This window comes from Elephantulus edwardii, unplaced genomic scaffold (assembly GCF_000299155.1).
Source record: "Elephantulus edwardii isolate Elephantulus edwardi_28Jun2011 unplaced genomic scaffold, EleEdw1.0 scaffold00291, whole genome shotgun sequence".
Classification (NCBI taxonomy): domain Eukaryota; kingdom Metazoa; phylum Chordata; class Mammalia; order Macroscelidea; family Macroscelididae; genus Elephantulus; species Elephantulus edwardii.
The window spans coordinates 338,964-355,914 of record NW_006400041.1 but is presented as its reverse complement, the minus strand read 5'-3'; the positions used below and the strand labels follow the sequence as shown (position 1 = coordinate 355,914).

Sequence of the window (16,951 nt, the reverse complement as noted above, 5' to 3'; positions counted from 1 at the left end):
GTTTCCAACTCCTTGCTATTGTGAACAAAGCTGCAATAAACATGGGTGTGCATATATCTGCTTGGATGTCAGCTATGGTCTCTTCAGGGTATACACTGCGCTGGATGTACTCACTAAATTGTGCCAAGAAATCTAGAAGACAGCCAGCTGGCCGACTGACTGGAAAAGATCACTATTTGTTCCCATTCCAAAGAAAGGTGACCCAACAGAGTGCGGGAATTATCGAACAATATCATTATGATCACATGCATGCAAGATTCTGCTGAAAATTATCCAAAAACATTTGGAGCAATATTACACAAAATGTAATGTGTAATTTTGAAGTGGATGGGGGAGCTGTCTCATTGTATCACTTAGCGCATTTAGTGGCAGGAAAATGGGATTTTTTTCTGCTTCTGAATCCTAATCTCAATTCAAGTGATGTAAAGTCAAGTGAGAGTCAATTTGCTGAGGTACAGGTTTCTGTTTTGAGCTTATGTAAGTGTATAATCATGAAAAGAAAGGCATATGGGCTTGAGTTAGTCTAGCTTGGGTGGGAAAGGTTCTGGCTGTTCACTGTCATCCTGTGTGCATGTTAGGCGCAGAAAGCGTGATGAGGACCGTCATGACATCAATAAGATGAAGGGCTACACACTTTTGTCGGAGGGCATTGATGAGATGGTGGGCATCATCTACAAGCCCAAAACCAAGGAAACACGAGAGACCTATGAGGTACTGCTCAGCTTCATCCAGGCTGCTCTTGGAGACCAGGTGAGTGGCTGGGAATGTGCATTTGGGAAGGGTCACAGCTGATAAGCACCAAAATTTTGTCTTGGAATTTGTTGTAATGGCGGTTAATGTTTGCTGAGCATTTCTTTTGCACTTCATGTGTCTTCTCTCTTTCAGTATGCAGATTCACTCTTTGAATTGTTAATGTTCATTTTTGCATGTTATAGAAAAATGACTTAAGTAATTTTCCCAAGTGACGGATAATTGGCATAGTCAAGATATAAACCAGGAATTCTTTCTCCACCACCTGTGATATGAACGATTGCACATGTATGATTGAATTGTGGATTGCAAGTCTGGAGGTTGTGGTGAAAATGATAAAAGAGGTGTGGACACACTAGCACACTAAGAGTGACTGCACACTACCTTTCCCACCTGGAGACTTCTGGGATCCTTGTGTTCTGCTTCCTGAGACCACCTGCCTTGTTTTTTTGTTTGTTTTTAAATTTGGTTTTGTTTCATGATTTCATTTAATCACTTATATACATTTTGTTTTATAACATTAATTAAAGTTAGAATTGCTCATTGTCATAACAAGTAATTGAAAAGACCATGGCTTGAATCAGATAGATGCACCTTAATTTTTAAACTGGCATGACTGGGAGGGTCTGGAGAACATTATGCTGAGTGAACTAACTCAGTCCCATAAGGACCAATATTGTATAAAACCATTATTGTAGAATGAGTATGAGGATCCAAGGGGGGAGAGGGTGGATGCAGAGGGATGAGGATGGGGGTGTTAATCACAGGGTTGCACAATTTGATGGGTGGGCAGTATGAAGGAAATGGGAAAGATCCAGTTTGAAAAAAAACAATGTCTTTGCACATTGTAAATAAAACAGTATTAAAAAAAAATCCCAAAATAAAAAGTCTTAGAGAGGTCACCCAATGTAGTATGTCTTTTGATTTCTCAACTGCTGGTGCCAAGGGTGTTCATTGTGGATCCAGGGAGGATAGAGCTTCTACTTTTGTTCCTGTTTTTTCTCTGATGATCTTTATAGTTTTTGGTTTTACCCTATTCCCCTTGTCCACCTTGAATTGGTTTTTATGTTTGGTGTGAGGTGTGGATATTTGTTTCGATTTTCTGCAGATGTCCAGTTTTGACAGCACCATTTGTTAAAGAGGCTCATTTCTCCATTTTATGGATTTCATCTCTTTGTCAAAGATGATCAGTCTATGGGTTGATCTCTGTTCTGGATTCTGTTCCATTGGTCTGTGTGTCTGTTACTAGTACCATGTTATTTTGATTACTGCGACTGTAATAGGTTTTGAGATCACAGAGTGTGATACCTCCTACTTTATTTTTCTTTTAGAACTTTGCTTATTTGGGGGTCTCTTTCCTTTCTAAATTAAAGAAGTAAATTGTTTTTTCCATTCCCTTAAAGATTAGCATTGGTATCTCTATTGGGATTGCATTGAACCTGTAGATTGCAACTCACTTATATAACCTAACTGTAACCTCTGAACATGGTATAAGCCTACATTTGTCTAGATCTTTTCTTGTGCTTTGTAATAATGTTTTGTAATTTTCTTTTTGTTTCTTATTAGATTTTTAAATATTGCATCTTAGGTTCTGTAGTAATTAGAATTGTTTTTCTGATTTCCTTTTCCGTGTTCTCTGTAACTGTACAGAAATCTCATTGATTTTTTTAAATTTTATATTGTTTTATTTACAAAGTTTGAATACATTATTTTTCACACTAGATTTTTCCCACTTCTTTCACCATCCCCTTCCACCCATCATATGGCATAACCCTATAATTAACCTTTTCCCCAATCCCTCCTTTTTTTCCTTTTCCTTCTTTTTTTAAATTTATTGTTAATGTCAGTGAAAATTTATAGAGACTTTGGATTTCCATTCATTCAGCGTTGCACTTTTCTCCCCTCCCAATCCTTCCCCCTAGTACACTACCCTCTTGGAAAAGGAAAAGAAAAATTCTTTCATTGTTTTACAATCCCTCCCCCCAGGTCCACTCCAGTGCAGCCTTCGCTCTGGACTCCTGTCATGACAAAAATACCTAATAACATATCCCTTTTAAACAGTTTTCTCCCTCATCTGTTCAATGCAGTATACATTATTGAACTCATCTTTCTCAGTCTCCCCCCAAATCTGAGGTCAGTCCTGTTTTATAACAGTGACACCATGCAGTATTTGTCCTTTTGTGAGTGAGATACTTCACTCAGCATAATGTCCTCCAGGGTTACCCATTTTGAATAATAGTGCATGAGTTCCTTGTTTTTCAGTGCAGCGTAGTATTCCATTGTGTGAATATACTATAGCTTCTCTATCCATTCGTTTGTTGATGGGCACCTTAGGTTGTTTCCAGTCTTTGCTATTGTGAACAAAGCTACAATAAACATGGGTGTGCATATATCTGCTTGGATGTCAGTTATTGTCTCTTTCTCGTACATTCCCAGTAGTGGAGTTCCTGGGTCAAATGGTATCTCTATTTGCAACTTTTTGAGAAAGTGCCATACCGCCTTCCACAGTGGTTGCACCACTTTACACTCCCACCAACAGTGAATAAGGATTCCAGTTTTTCCACAACCTTGCCAACATTTGTTGCTTGCTGTTCTGTTAAATTTTGCTATTCTGACTGGGGTGAGATGATATCCTATAGTTGTTTTGAGAAATCTCATTGATTTTTATATGTTGATCTTATGTTCTGCCATGTTGCTGAATTGATCAGCTAGGCCCAGCAGTTTTCTTGCTGTGTCTTTGGGGTTTTCTGTGTATACTGATATATGCATATAGAGAAAATTTTACCTCCTTTTTGCCAATTTGTATGCCTCCTGTTTCCTTCTCTTGCCTTACTGCTCTAGCTAGGATTTCCAATACAATATTGACTAGGAATTGTATTTGCCTGGTCCCTGTTCTCTAGGGGAATGCCTTTAATCTCTCTCCATCGAGGAGGATATTGGCTATTCGTTTTGCATGTATGCTTTGTTATGTTGAGGAAATTCTCTAATCCTGTTTTTTTTTAATGTTTTAATCAGGAAAGGGGATTGGATTTTGCCAGATGCCTTTTCTGTGTTTATCAAGCAGATCATATGACTCTTTATGCTTTATTGGTATGGTGTATTACACTGATTGTTTGTCTTATATTGAACAATGCTTGCTTGCTTGATCATGATGAATTATTCTTTTATATGCTGTTGGATTCTATTGGCTAGAATTTCCTTACTTTTTTTGATGTCTTTTTTGGTGGTCCCTTTACCTACTTTTGATATCTGAGTTAATGCTTGCTTCATTAAATTATTCTGGGATTGTTCTTTTTCTGCATTGTGAAATAATTTAAGTATGACTGTTAATAGTTACTATCTGAATGGTCGGATTTGCTGGTGAAACTATCTGGGCCAGGGCTTTGTTAATTTTAAAATGATCTCATTTCTTGTTTTGTGTTCTGCTTCTGCCTGTGTTTATTTAGATAAATCAGAGTTTCTAAGAATTTGTTCACTTCCTCTAGAAAAATGTCAGTGCCTAACTCTTCATAATATTTCATTATTACCCTTTTTATTTTGGTTGGCTCTGTTTTGATGTTGCCTCTTATTTAAGTTATTTGTGTGTTGTTTTTCTTTTCCCTTTTTAAATTGTCATTGGTTTGTTAACTTTATTGATCCTTTCAAAGAACCATTTCCTGGCTTTATTGATAGATTTAATTGTTTTTCTGTTTTTATCTTCCCTTTATTATTTTCTCTTTTCTAGAAGTTGTGGAGTTTGCTTGCTATTCCTTCCTTGTTGGGTTGAGTAGTTAATTTTAATGCTTTCTTCCTTTCTGGTGTGCATGCTGCTTATTCTGATCTGACTTTTGAGTACTGTGTTTGCTTTATTCCAGAGGTTTTGGTTCTGTTGTGCTTTTGTTCTCATTTGCTTTAAAAAATTTCATTTCAAGGGAGCTCTGGTGGCCTAGTGGCAAGAAGCTGCAGTGCAATCCCAGATGTGCCTGGTTCGAATCCACCAGATGCTCTGCTGGAGAAGGAGGGACAATCTCCTCCTGTACCAGTCAGACCTGATTTAACGGTACATGCACAAAAAATAATAACAAAATTTAAAAAAAATAATTTCATTTTTTAATTTTTTCCGTTATGCAGTATCAGTTAAGCAAGATGTTATTTAGCTTTCAGCTGCATGGTTCCCCCCCGTTCTCCTCTTGTTGGTTTATAATTTTCCAACATTATGGTCTGAGAAGATTCTTTGTAGTATTTCTGTGTGTTTTAGTTTACTGAGCCTTTCATTGTGACCTAGTATGTGTTGTATTTTGAAAAATGTTGTATGTGTACTCCTCATGAATGCAGATAAAATCGGCATTATTGGCTTTTTGCCTACTGTGTCTACCTGTTTCCTCTCTATGCTAGATTCAGAATAATGTTGCCCTGCTCATCATTGAGGAGGGTGTGTGTGTTCAGGGGCCCAGGTATGTTCTGCCCTTTCAGATGGACGTTTGTTTTGCCAGTCATCAGAAAGTACTGGGGAGAGGAGGCCCTGATCTCCATGGCCTATATACAGTGCTGACAGGTCCCTTTTTATGGGTCCCAAGCCCAGCTTCCTGGCAGATGTCCACATCAGGGTCGGTGTTTACTCTCCTGTGTGTTTTACTTTGCCTTATCATTTCCCTTAAATTTTAGGGTTCTAGAATTACTATCTGGCTCATTAGTGTTCAAGGCCTCAAACCTATTCCTGAGATGGTTCTGAAATTCAGGTGGGATAGACTCAAAGTTATATTTTGGTTCCCATGGATTTGGTTTAATTTTCCTGAGCTTCAACTTGAACTTGCCTATGAGTAGTTGGTGGTCTGTTCCACAATCAGCTCCTGGCCTAGTTTTCACAGCTGATATTGAGCTTCTCCAGCAGTTCGTTCCGCAGATGTAATCGATCTGATTCCTATGCATACCATCAGGTGAAACCCATATATATTACCTGTGTTTATGTCTCTTAAAAAACGTATTTGCATTGCACTTGAATGTTATGGGGATAAGTTGTTTGTGTCAAATAATGGGAAAATTTGGAAAGCTGGCAATAGAGTTTGATGCTTCAAAGCATTTAAAGAAATGTTTCCTTTAAAAAACAACAACAACAAAAAACAAACAAAAAAACCCGAAACGTATTTGCAGTGAATAAGGCATTGTGCAAAATTCAATCATTCTCTCTCCAGCTCCATTTCTGTCGCCGAGTCTGTGTTTTCCAACTACTGAATCTTCTGTTCCCAACTTTTGCATTCCAGTCACCCATTATTATCAATCCATCTTGACTGCATGTTCAATCAATCTCCGACTATAAAAGTTGGTAAAAATCTTCTATTTCCTCTTCCTTGGCTCTGGTTGTTGGCGCACATATCTGAATGATAGTGGTATTCACTGGACTTCCTTGTATGGGTACGGATATTATCCTGTCACTCACAATATTATACTTCAAGATGGATCTAGAAAGAACTTTCTTAATTATGAAAGCAACTCCATTTTTCCTCACCTTTTCATCTCCAGAGTAATATATCATCATCCAACTCAAAATGCCCCATGCCAGTCCATCTCATCTCACCAATTGGAGTATGTCAATGTTTATGCGTTCCATTTCTTCCTTAACAGTATCTAATTTTCCTACATTCATGGTTCTCACATTCCATGTTCCAATCACTAGTGTCCGCTTACAGCTGTTCCTCTTCCTTTGTATTTCCATACTTGAAAGCTCAACCTCAACAGTCTCCAATATGGATTGAGGCTCAATGTCAAGAAGACAAAGATTCTCACCACTGGACCAATTGGCAGCATCAGGATGGATGGTGAAGAGATTGAGATTGTTCACAGCTTTAGTTTGCTTGGCTCCACAGTCAACACTCTTGGCACCAGTAGCCAGGAAATTAAAAAGCGTATTACCATGGGAAAGTCTGCTGTTAGGGACCTCTACAAAGCACTGAAGAGCAATGGTGTCTCTCTGGAGACTTAAGGTGCATCTGATACAGGCCATGGTCTTTGCTATCACTTGTTATGCATCAGAGAGTTGGACAGTGACTAAGGAGGATAGAAGGAGAATTGATGCCTTTGAGCTGTGGTGCTGGAGAACAGTATTGAGTGTACCGTGGACTGCTAGGAAAACAAACAGATTCATCCTGGAAAGGGTTAAATGGGGCAGCTCCTTGGAGGCAAGGATTCTGAGGCTCCGTCTAACATACTTTGGACATGTTGTAAGTAGAGACCGGTCCTTGTGGAGAGGGACATCGTGCTTGGGAGGGTGGAGGGACAGCGCCGGAGGGGAAGGCCCTCTTTGAGGCGGATTGATTCAGTGACTGGGGTAATTGGGATAGGAGTGTCAGAGACAGTGCAGAGTTTAGGGCTGTTGTACATAGGGTTGCTATGAGTCACAAGCGACTCCACGGCACATAACAGCAACAGAATTATGGTCTATGAGTGGGCCTCCCCATCTCTTGGTGTCTCTCTGGGAAAGAGGCAGGTTTGGCAGAGACTGGGAGCCGGTTCGTCGTCCCACTGGAAGTCCATCTAACATTTTTGTTTGGAAAAAAATTATTTTCAGTTACATGATGCTTGAGTTGCATTTTCTTTCTTTTTGAAAATAAAAAGGTAAAGATAGCTTTATTAGAAAGTTACATTCCCAAAGCGAAAGACCTCCTTCCTTGAAAGGAAGTAGGAGAGAGGCCTTGAGTTGCCTTTTTGATCAGCATTAAGGAGAATGACCAGAGCCTGGTCTGCTGTAGGTTTTACAGCGGCACAGCTCTTCACGTCCTGCTGTCACATAGGCTAGTCAGAGATGTTCTTTCTATTTGTGGTTCTAAAGTTTGTTTCCTTTTTGTCACCAGCCACGCGATATCCTTTGTGGGGCAGCTGATGAAGTTCTGGCTGTCCTGAAGAATGAAAAGCTGAGGGACAAGGAAAGGCGAAAGGAGATTGATTTGTTGCTTGGCCAGACAGATGATACCAGATACCATGTGCTAGTGAATTTGGGCAAGAAGATTACAGACTATGGCGGAGACAAGGAAATCCAGAATATGGGTAACTTATCTTGACTATTTTTTGTTGTTCTTGGCCTGTAAATGTGATTTTATAGCACTATTTATTAAAAAAAATCTCAAGTGTTTAAATTCCTTTAAATAGAAAGGGTAGTTATTGGCGGGTTATTAATGAAGAACACCAATGTTCCTAAATTCTAATAGCTGCTGCTTATTAAGGGGGATTTGAGGCCCTAGTGTATAATGTAGGAGACAACTTGGACAAAACCTGGGGGAGTGGAGGAAATTGTGCCTCTTGTTTAACTTGTTATTCACTTCCCTTTTCCCTCAAAATACTTCATTTCAGATGATAATATTGATGAGACGTATGGTGTGAATGTGCAGTTTGAGTCTGATGAAGAGGTGAGTATCAAGCATATGGACCCAGAATCTTCTTTAGTTTGAAATCATGGAGATAATAGATCATGTCTGTGTAAAGTAGCTACCTGATTTGAGCCATATAAATTTTATGCTGTTGTGTTAATTTCCTGTTTGGGCATTAAGTGTTACTTTGCCAAAAAAATTATTACAGTTTTTATTCAAGTATTTTATAGCAAATACAGACTAAGCCAATGGATCCAAAAAAAAGAAGGTACTCTGCCTTGCGTGCGGACTTCCAAGGTGTGAAACAACCCAGTGGTAGAGGGAATTTGGTCCAGGACTTAAGAACAATAAATGACAGTTGAGCCTCTACACCTTGTGGTTCCTAACCTTTATAATAAACAAAGTGCTAGTCAGCAAGCCTTTTATTTTAAGAACTACCTTCCCTCTGTAACTTGATTTGTGGCACTGTTAGAACCTCTACTTGGAATATTATTGCTTTTAATTTTTGACTCATGTACTTTTAACTTGTTAGTCAAATTTGTGTCTTCTACCATGTACTGCTAAGGAAAACAAACAGATTCATCCTGGAAAGGGTTAAACCGGGTGGCTCCTTGGAAGAAAAGATTCTGAGGCTCTGTCTATCATACTTTGGACAGGTTATAAGGTGAGACCGGTCCTTGGAGAAGGATATCATGCTTGGGAGGGTGGAGGCACAGCGCAGGAGGGGGAGGCCTTCTATGAGGTGGATTGATTCAGTGTCTGGGGTAATAGGGATGGGAGTGTCAGAGACAGTGAGATTGGCACAGAACAGAGCAGAGTTTAGGGCTGTTGTACATAGGGTCGCTATGAGTCGCTAGTGACTCGACGGCACATAACCACAACAGGCTGCAACAGTTCGATGATGCATCTTCAAGGATATGAACATATATGACTAAGCACAATTGATAACAGTGCATCTAAATTCCAAAATCAGTCTCCACAATAGTTTACGTGGTTCCTATTACCAAAGGGGCCCTTTAGAGTAGTGAGAGATCTTCACCCTGAAACCTGCAGCGTCCCTTTTCAGCATAAAGTAGCTAAGAGAATATGCCGTCCCCTTTTCCTTATGAATCAGGGTGAAATCTCTCTCAGGGAGGAATGATAGGGAATGGCAAATGACACACTGACAAAGGAGATTAATCAGAACTGGTTTTGACAAGCACTGTGGCAATGGGGCAGTTAAAATAGACTTTCAAGGGAAAAAAAGGAACAAACTGGGAGGGGTAGAGAAAATAGTACAACAATGAATGAATGGAAATCCAAAATCTGTAAATGCTCATTAAAATTAATAAGAGAATTTTGTTTTTAAAAAAAAAGAAGATAAAAGATAAAGTACCAAAAAAGAACGGTAAAGTATAGCTGTACCCTCAGTGAGGAGGTGTTCTGCTGTGTTTTTCTTAGGAAATTTGAAAGGCTCTGTTTTAACTTTGCTGCATTTTAATTATATTATGGTAATTTTCAGAATCACAGGATGCCGTTTTACTCAAAAGCAGGGGCATAGCCTGCAGGTTCTCAAATTAACTGGAGTTTTTTAGGTTGCTTAAACATCTGGGGTTATTATTTTCTATTTCTTCAGAAATTAAAAATTTTTTTTTATTATTTTAATGAAAATTTAGGGATTTTGGATTTCCATCCATTCATTGTTGCACTTTTCTCCCTGCCCACTCCTCCCCTCCAGTTCGTTCTTCTCTTTGAAAAGTAAAAGAAATATTCTTTCATTGTTATACAATCCCTCCCTGCAGTTCCACTCCACTGTGCAGCCTTTGTTCTGTCTCCTTTGTTCAGGACTCCTGTCATGACAGTAATAACTAATCATATATCCCTTTTAAACAGTTCTCTCTCTCTTCTGTTTCAGTGCATTATACATAATTGATCCTCTCTTTCTCAGTCTCCCCCCAAACCCGATGTCAGTCCCATTTTATAACAGTGACACTCTGCAGTATTTGTCCTTTTGTGACTGAGATATTTCACTCAGCATAATGTCCTCCTGGGTCACCTATTTTGAATATTTCTTGAATTCTTTGTTTTTCAGTGCAGTGTAGTATTCCATCATGTGACTATACCACAGCTTCTTTATCCATTCGTTTGTTGATGGGCACTTAGCTTGTTTCCAACTCTTTGCTATTGTGAACAAAGCCATGATAAACATGGGTCTGTATAAATTTGCTTGGGTGGCGGTTATGGTTTCTTTGGGGTATATTCCCTGTAGCGGAATTGCCGAGTCAAGTGGTATTTCCGACTTTTTGAGAAAGTGCCACACTGCCTTCCATAGTGGCTGCACCATTTTACACTCCCACCAACAGAGAATAAGGGTTCTAGTTTCTCCACAACCTCACCAACATTTGTTGTTTGCTGTTCTGTTAAATTTTGCTATTCTGACTGGGTTGAGATGATATCTGATAGTTGTTTGATTTGCATCTCTCTTAGAGCTGGGAATTTTGAACATTTCTTCATGTGTTTGTTTCCCATCTGAATGTCTTTTTTGGTGAAGTGTCTGTTCATATCTTGTGCCTATTTTTCAGTTGAGTTGTTTATCTTCTTTTGGAGTATTTTATAAATTCTAGATAAAAGTCCCTTCTCTGACATGTGATTACCAAATACTTTTTCCCATTCTGTGTCTTCCCTTTTTACCCTGTTGGAGAAGTTTTTAAATGTGCATAGGGATTTGTTTTGTTTTTTTAAATTTATTATTTTTGTGTGTGTACCATCAAATCAGATTTGACTGGTACAGGAGGAGATTGTCCCTCCTTCAGCAAAACATCTGGTGGATCTGAACCCCGCACCTCTGGGATTGCCATGCAGCTTTCTGCCACTAGGCCACCAGAGATCCTGGGATTTGATTCTTAGAAGGTCCCATTCATCTATTTTATCTTCTCCAGGAAGATATTCTTTCAGGATACTTGGGAGACTGTTTATGTTGTGGATTAGGACTACTAGAGTTCTTCCAAGCTTTTCTTTAATGAAGTTTATAGTCCTTCGTTTTAGTCCTTGGTCCATGATCCACCTTGTTTTTTGTATATGGAGTGAGGTGTGGATCTTGCTTGGGTCTTCTGCAGATATTTTTCCAATATTGCCAACACCATTTGTTAAAAAGGCTGTCGTTTCCCCTCTTAGCTGATTTCATCGTCTTGTCAAAAATCAGTTGACCTATAGGTAGATGGGCTGATTTCTGGGTTCTCAATTCTATTCCATTGATCTAACTATGTGTCTCTCATTGTACCAGTACCATGCTGTCTTCACCACCACGGCAGTGTAGTAGGATTTGAAATCAGGGAGTGAGATGCCTCCTACCTTTCTTCTGTTTTTAAGGAGTGCTTTGCTTATTCAGGGCCTCTTTCCATTCTAAATGAAACTGGAGATTTCCTTTTCCATGTTGTTGAAGAATGGGATTGGTATTTGTATTGGGATTGTGTTGAATGTGTAAATTGCCTTTGGTAGTATTGCCATTTTCACAATATTGAGTGCTCATATTCATGAGCAAAAGATATTCTTCCACTTCTCCAGGTCTCTTTTTGTTTATTGTAGTAATGTTTTGTCATTTTCTTTTAATACATCCTTTGTGCTTCTGGTTACATTTGCTCCCAAGTATTTAATCTTGTGATAAACTCTTGTGAAGGGTATTGTTTTTCTTAGCTCCAGCTCTGTATTCTCTTTGTCACTGTAGAGAAATCCAACTGATTTTTGTATGTTGATCTTGTTTCCTGCCCCTTTGCTGAATTGGTCAACCTAAGTCCAGTAGTTTTCTTGCTGAATCTTTAGGATTTTCTGAATATTTTCTATCATATCATCTGCAGAGAGTGATAATTTTACCTTCTCTTTGCCAATCTGGATACCTCTTATTTTCTTCTCTTATTGTTGTTGCTAAGACTTCCAATACAATATTGAATAAGAGAGGTGATAGTGGGTATCCTTGCCTAGTTAGTGTCCTCAAGGGGAATGCCTTTAACCTCTCTCCATTGAGAACAATGTTGGTTCTCAGGTTTGCATATATACTTTTACTATGTTGAAGAAATTCCCCTCAAATCTTACCTTGTTGAGTGTTTGAATCAGGAAAGGGTGTTAGATCAGAATTTCTTGAGTACATCTAAATAGGAATAGTGAACATTTTTTAAAAAGTTAAAAAATACTGTCAGTATTATAAGCGTTATCAGTGAATGACTTTAGCTCCTAACCAGATGTAAAGCCAGGCGTGAATATTTTCTGGGAGTGACAAAGCAGAGTGAGAAGGCGGCAGAGCCCTGAGCTGAAGGCCTTTTGACCTCCATTCAGGTTTTGTGTCTTGGACAGGACATTGGCCTTTGTTCGCCTCTCTAGAATATGAGGTAAATAAATGAGTGACTGCTAACTTCCTTTTTGTAGTTCTTTGTAATGTTAAATAGCAACAAACTACACTGATGCTTTTCTCCTAAGAACTCATTCCTTTAACAAATGTTGCATATTTGTTTATTTATTAAGGGCCTGGCTTAAACATGCCCCTGTGTGTCCATTCTGAGCCGTGTGATACACACATATGTCTGGAGCTCTTTCTTGTCTTTTGCTAGCTTTCTAGGTCCGAAAGTATTCCTCGTGTGTGTGTGTGTGTGAGAGAGATTAAGTTTTTGCCATTATGGCAGCTAAGGAGAAAAATGAGTGGAAGCATCTGATGTATGCCATGAAGCCTTGAAATAATGAGGCCATTCCTTTAAATGTACTTTGGCTGGCGTTGGTTCCAGTAAGCTGTTGATTTCACCTGCTGAGCCATTATATAGCCTTAAAGCTCCTTCATGTAAGGAAAAGTTCTGTGGTGATAAAGGATCAAGTCCTGATAATAAGTTTAGGTTTTCTTCAGTCTTTTAAAATGAATTAAGATGGCTGCATTTTTGATGAATGATTGGGACTTTTCCACAGGAAGGTGATGAAGACGTATATGGAGAGGTTCGAGAAGAGGCCTCAGATGATGATATGGAAGGGGATGAGGCTATTGTACGCTGCACCCTCTCAGCTAATGTAAGAACACTCTTCCTCACTGCTGCAAGTCTAGGTTATTTCTGGGTGTAGACAACCTTCTCCATGCCTAGGGCCTGTTACATCACACTATTTTTATAGGATAAGCCATAATAAATGGTCTAGGGAGCTCTGGTGCATAGTCTGTAGAGAGCTTCCCTGCTGACCCAGAGAACGCACATCACTGGCAATTTCAATTCATCAGTAGCTCTATGGGAGGAAGAGGAACATTGTACCTGTGTGATTTACAACTTTAGAAATTCAGTAGAGGGTCAACTGAGAGTCACTTCCAACTCCATAGCAATGAAAGAAAGCAATAACCAATGCATGATTTGATTTTGCTATCATTTAAGTCATTCATCTCTTGCTCATAGTATATGTTGATGAAATTTTAGCCTGAATTCAGTGTTGTAAAATTTTCCACCTGTAGAAAATCCTCAAAAGAAGGTCAGCTGTAGGATGAGAATAGAATTTTGTTTCCAAATGATGAGAGAGTGATTGAGACAAACAGACCTGGTGAGCTAAGTACCTGATCTTTTTTGTAGCTTGTAGCCTCAGGTGAGCTGATGAGTTCTAAGAAGAAGGATTTGCACCCTCGAGACATAGATGCATTTTGGCTGCAGCGACAACTTAGTCGTTTCTATGATGACGCTATTGTGTCGCAGAAGAAAGCAGATGAAGTATTGGAGATTTTGAAGGTATGGCCAACAAGAACTATTTCTAGGAGTATGTGAGACATAGTTCTGTGTTCAGTCATCTTTGAAGCTGGAAAAAGTGAGTGAAGCTGATGGCTGTGTACTTACTAACGATGTTGCCTTCTCTCTGCAGACAGCCAGTGATGATAGGGAGTGTGAGAACCAATTAGTTCTGCTCCTGGGTTTCAACACTTTTGATTTTATTAAAGTTTTGCGGCAGCACAGGATGATGAGTAAGTGTTAGTTGGCTCTCCCTACAGAGAGAGAGAGAGAATGTGTGTGTGTGTCTGTGTGTGTCTGTGTGTGTCTGTCTGTCTGTGTGTCCGTGTGTGTGCACGCGGGTAGGCTCTCCTTGCAGAGAGAGGGAGAGGAAGATAGTGGGGGGGCTCTCCCTGCAGTGTGTGTGCTGGAGATTGTTTTAGTGTTGAGCTGTGGCACCTGCTTGGATGTCTTTTTCCATGAGGGTTGATTTTTCCCTCCTCATTCCCCTCCTTCTCTTTCTTGTTGACAGTTCTCTACTGTACCTTGTTGGCTAGTGCTCAAAGTGAGGCTGAAAAGGAAAGGATCATGGGAAAGATGGAAGCCGATCCAGAGCTATCCAAGTTCCTCTATCAGCTCCATGAAACTGAAAAAGAGGATCTGATCCGGGTAAAGGCTGAGTTTGTTTATCTGCTGATTCCTGAGCTAGACTGTTTGCTTTGAAAAAAGTTTATACGTAGAATATTGTAACTCAAACTTAATTGCTCATGAAAGAGAATGTTTAAGAAGTGAAGCTTTTCTCGCAGTTGTTTGAGCTCGTCAGTACATACTGATGAGAAATGTTCCATTCTGTTCACATTGATTGTGGTTGAGACATCTTTAACTTCTGTTATTACCAGTACTGTGTGAAACGCTGAAAACAAAGGTAGCATATGAAAGTTGCTTACTTAACCATTTCAGTGACATCCGTACCTGGTATTTTTTTTGTTTGGGGACATTAAAGTTAGCATCTTGTTAATCAGGTAGAGCTCACAGGGACTGGAAAGGACAAGAACCGTCGATGGCATTGAATAATTATTGTTTGTCTCTCCAACTGTAGGAGGAAAGGTCCCGGAGGGAGCGAGTACGCCAGTCCCGGATGGACACGGATTTGGAAACCATGGACCTGGACCAGGGTGGAGAGGTGATTGTCGGGGCCATCTGGAGGGGTTTGATGGGTGGAAAAGTCATCTGCTCAGCTTGTTCACTTTTTTGAATTTGTTTTTCATATTGCTAGGCACTGGCACCACGACAGGTTCTGGACTTGGAGGACCTTGTTTTTACCCAAGGAAGCCACTTCATGGCTAATAAACGCTGTCAGCTTCCTGATGGATCCTTCCGTCGTCAGCGCAAGGGATATGAGGAAGTACATGTGCCTGCCCTGAAGCCTAAACCCTTTGGTTCAGAAGAAGTGAGTAAATTGCTTTTTCCAATCTTCTGGTCAGTTGACCTCACTTTGATTGAGGTTTCAGCCCATTTGTCAAAATGAGGCCTTCGTTCAGTTTATTCCACAATTGATAGTGGATTCAGAGTTTTCTCTTTATGATTGATCCCGAGCCCAGGGACGTTACTGATCTCCGTGCACTGATGGAGCTTGCTGGAAAATGAAATCCGTGTGATCCTGTAGAAACAAAGATTCTGCTCAGAGATGTTGCCAACCTGATAAGATGACTTACTTCTTCTTTCTAGCAACTGCTTCCAGTGGAGAAGCTGCCAAAATATGCCCAGGCTGGATTTGAGGGCTTCAAAACCCTGAATCGTATCCAGAGTAAGCTGTATCGTGCTGCCCTAGAGACAGATGAGAACCTGCTGCTGTGTGCGCCTACTGTAAGCACTGCCCAGGGCACATGCTCGCTCTCTGGTTTGGGGGGTTGGGTGGGTGTGCACATCCCTCCCCCTCAAGCTGTGCCCCAGTACACAAGCTTGCTCTTTCTCTGGCTTTATCTCTATGTATGTGTATGTGGTATATGTATGAGTGATGTGGTCTGTGTTTTTTCAAACCAGGGTTGCTCTGCATTTACCTCTTCCCCTTTCCCAACCTCCCCCCAGCCACCTGAAATCCCATGGCATGCTTCATTCTATGATAGTTATTCTGTGATAAATTAATGAAAATCAAGGTGAGGGGCATAAACATGGCTTCTCTTCCTTGGTCTGTGTCTTAGGGTGCCGGTAAGACCAATGTGGCCCTGATGTGTATGCTCCGAGAGATAGGGAAGCACATTAACATGGATGGAACCATCAACGTGGATGACTTCAAGATTATCTATATTGCTCCCATGCGTTCCTTGGTACAGGAGATGGTGGGCAGTTTTGGAAAGGTAAGAGGATAATACTTTCTGCAGAAGATAACTGTGTGCAGCTGTCAGAGTATTAGAATAGGCATAGTACACCCTCTCATCTTTTTCTGTCAGAAGAGATTGACTCAAGATAGTATTTGTTTTATAGACATTGTCCAGCCGTATTAACGTAACTGCCTCAATTCTTGCTTAACTAATAAAGGTTAGGATTTACAACTCATAGGATAATTAGAGCAAATCACAAAGTGAAAAATATTTAATATTCAAAGTCATGACCTGGTCAAGTTATCACTTTGAGGAGACATATTCATTCTGTAATAGTACCTGATGTTTACTTGTTTGGTTGATCTCTATTCTCAGTACTCTTTACTAAAACGTCCTAGATTGGGAGATAAAAGTGTCATAGCCTCCCTTAGAACATTCTTGCATGACACACCTTTTATCCTCCAGCGCCTGGCCACATATGGCATCACTGTGGCAGAACTGACTGGGGACCATCAGCTATGCAAGGAAGAGATCAGTGCCACACAGATCATTGTCTGCACCCCTGAGAAGTGGGACATCATCACTCGCAAGGGTGGGGAGCGCACCTACACCCAGCTGGTGCGGCTCATCATTCTGGTGAGTAGGGGGTGCTTAGAACAATGCAGAGACCAGTCCTGACTGAGGGCGACTGATGGAGCTTAAAACTAAATGTCTCTTCAGTGCCTCTCCTTAATCACTCACCTTTGTAATGACAACCAGAATCAGCTTTGCCGTTGGGGGAGAATTTTCACATAATTGAAAAATTTCACACTTAAGTATATGGTGTTAGTCATATTCTTTATAT

General features: G+C 40.0%; 1 protein-coding gene across 1 annotated transcript in view; it reads left to right on the top strand.

Moving 5' to 3' along the window:
• The window catches only part of SNRNP200 (small nuclear ribonucleoprotein 200kDa (U5)), a 45,087-nt gene that overhangs the window by 4,520 nt on the left and 23,616 nt on the right, over positions 1 to 16,951 (top strand). Inside the window, exons 3-14 of the mRNA XM_006900694.1 lie at positions 579 to 750; positions 7,578 to 7,770; positions 8,074 to 8,129; positions 13,017 to 13,115; positions 13,658 to 13,810; positions 13,941 to 14,040; positions 14,319 to 14,455; positions 14,886 to 14,969; positions 15,063 to 15,236; positions 15,515 to 15,652; positions 15,988 to 16,143; positions 16,573 to 16,743. Of these exons, the coding sequence (XP_006900756.1) occupies positions 579 to 750; positions 7,578 to 7,770; positions 8,074 to 8,129; positions 13,017 to 13,115; positions 13,658 to 13,810; positions 13,941 to 14,040; positions 14,319 to 14,455; positions 14,886 to 14,969; positions 15,063 to 15,236; positions 15,515 to 15,652; positions 15,988 to 16,143; positions 16,573 to 16,743 (1,633 nt within the window). The remainder of the gene's footprint in view (positions 1 to 578; positions 751 to 7,577; positions 7,771 to 8,073; positions 8,130 to 13,016; positions 13,116 to 13,657; positions 13,811 to 13,940; positions 14,041 to 14,318; positions 14,456 to 14,885; positions 14,970 to 15,062; positions 15,237 to 15,514; positions 15,653 to 15,987; positions 16,144 to 16,572; positions 16,744 to 16,951) is intronic.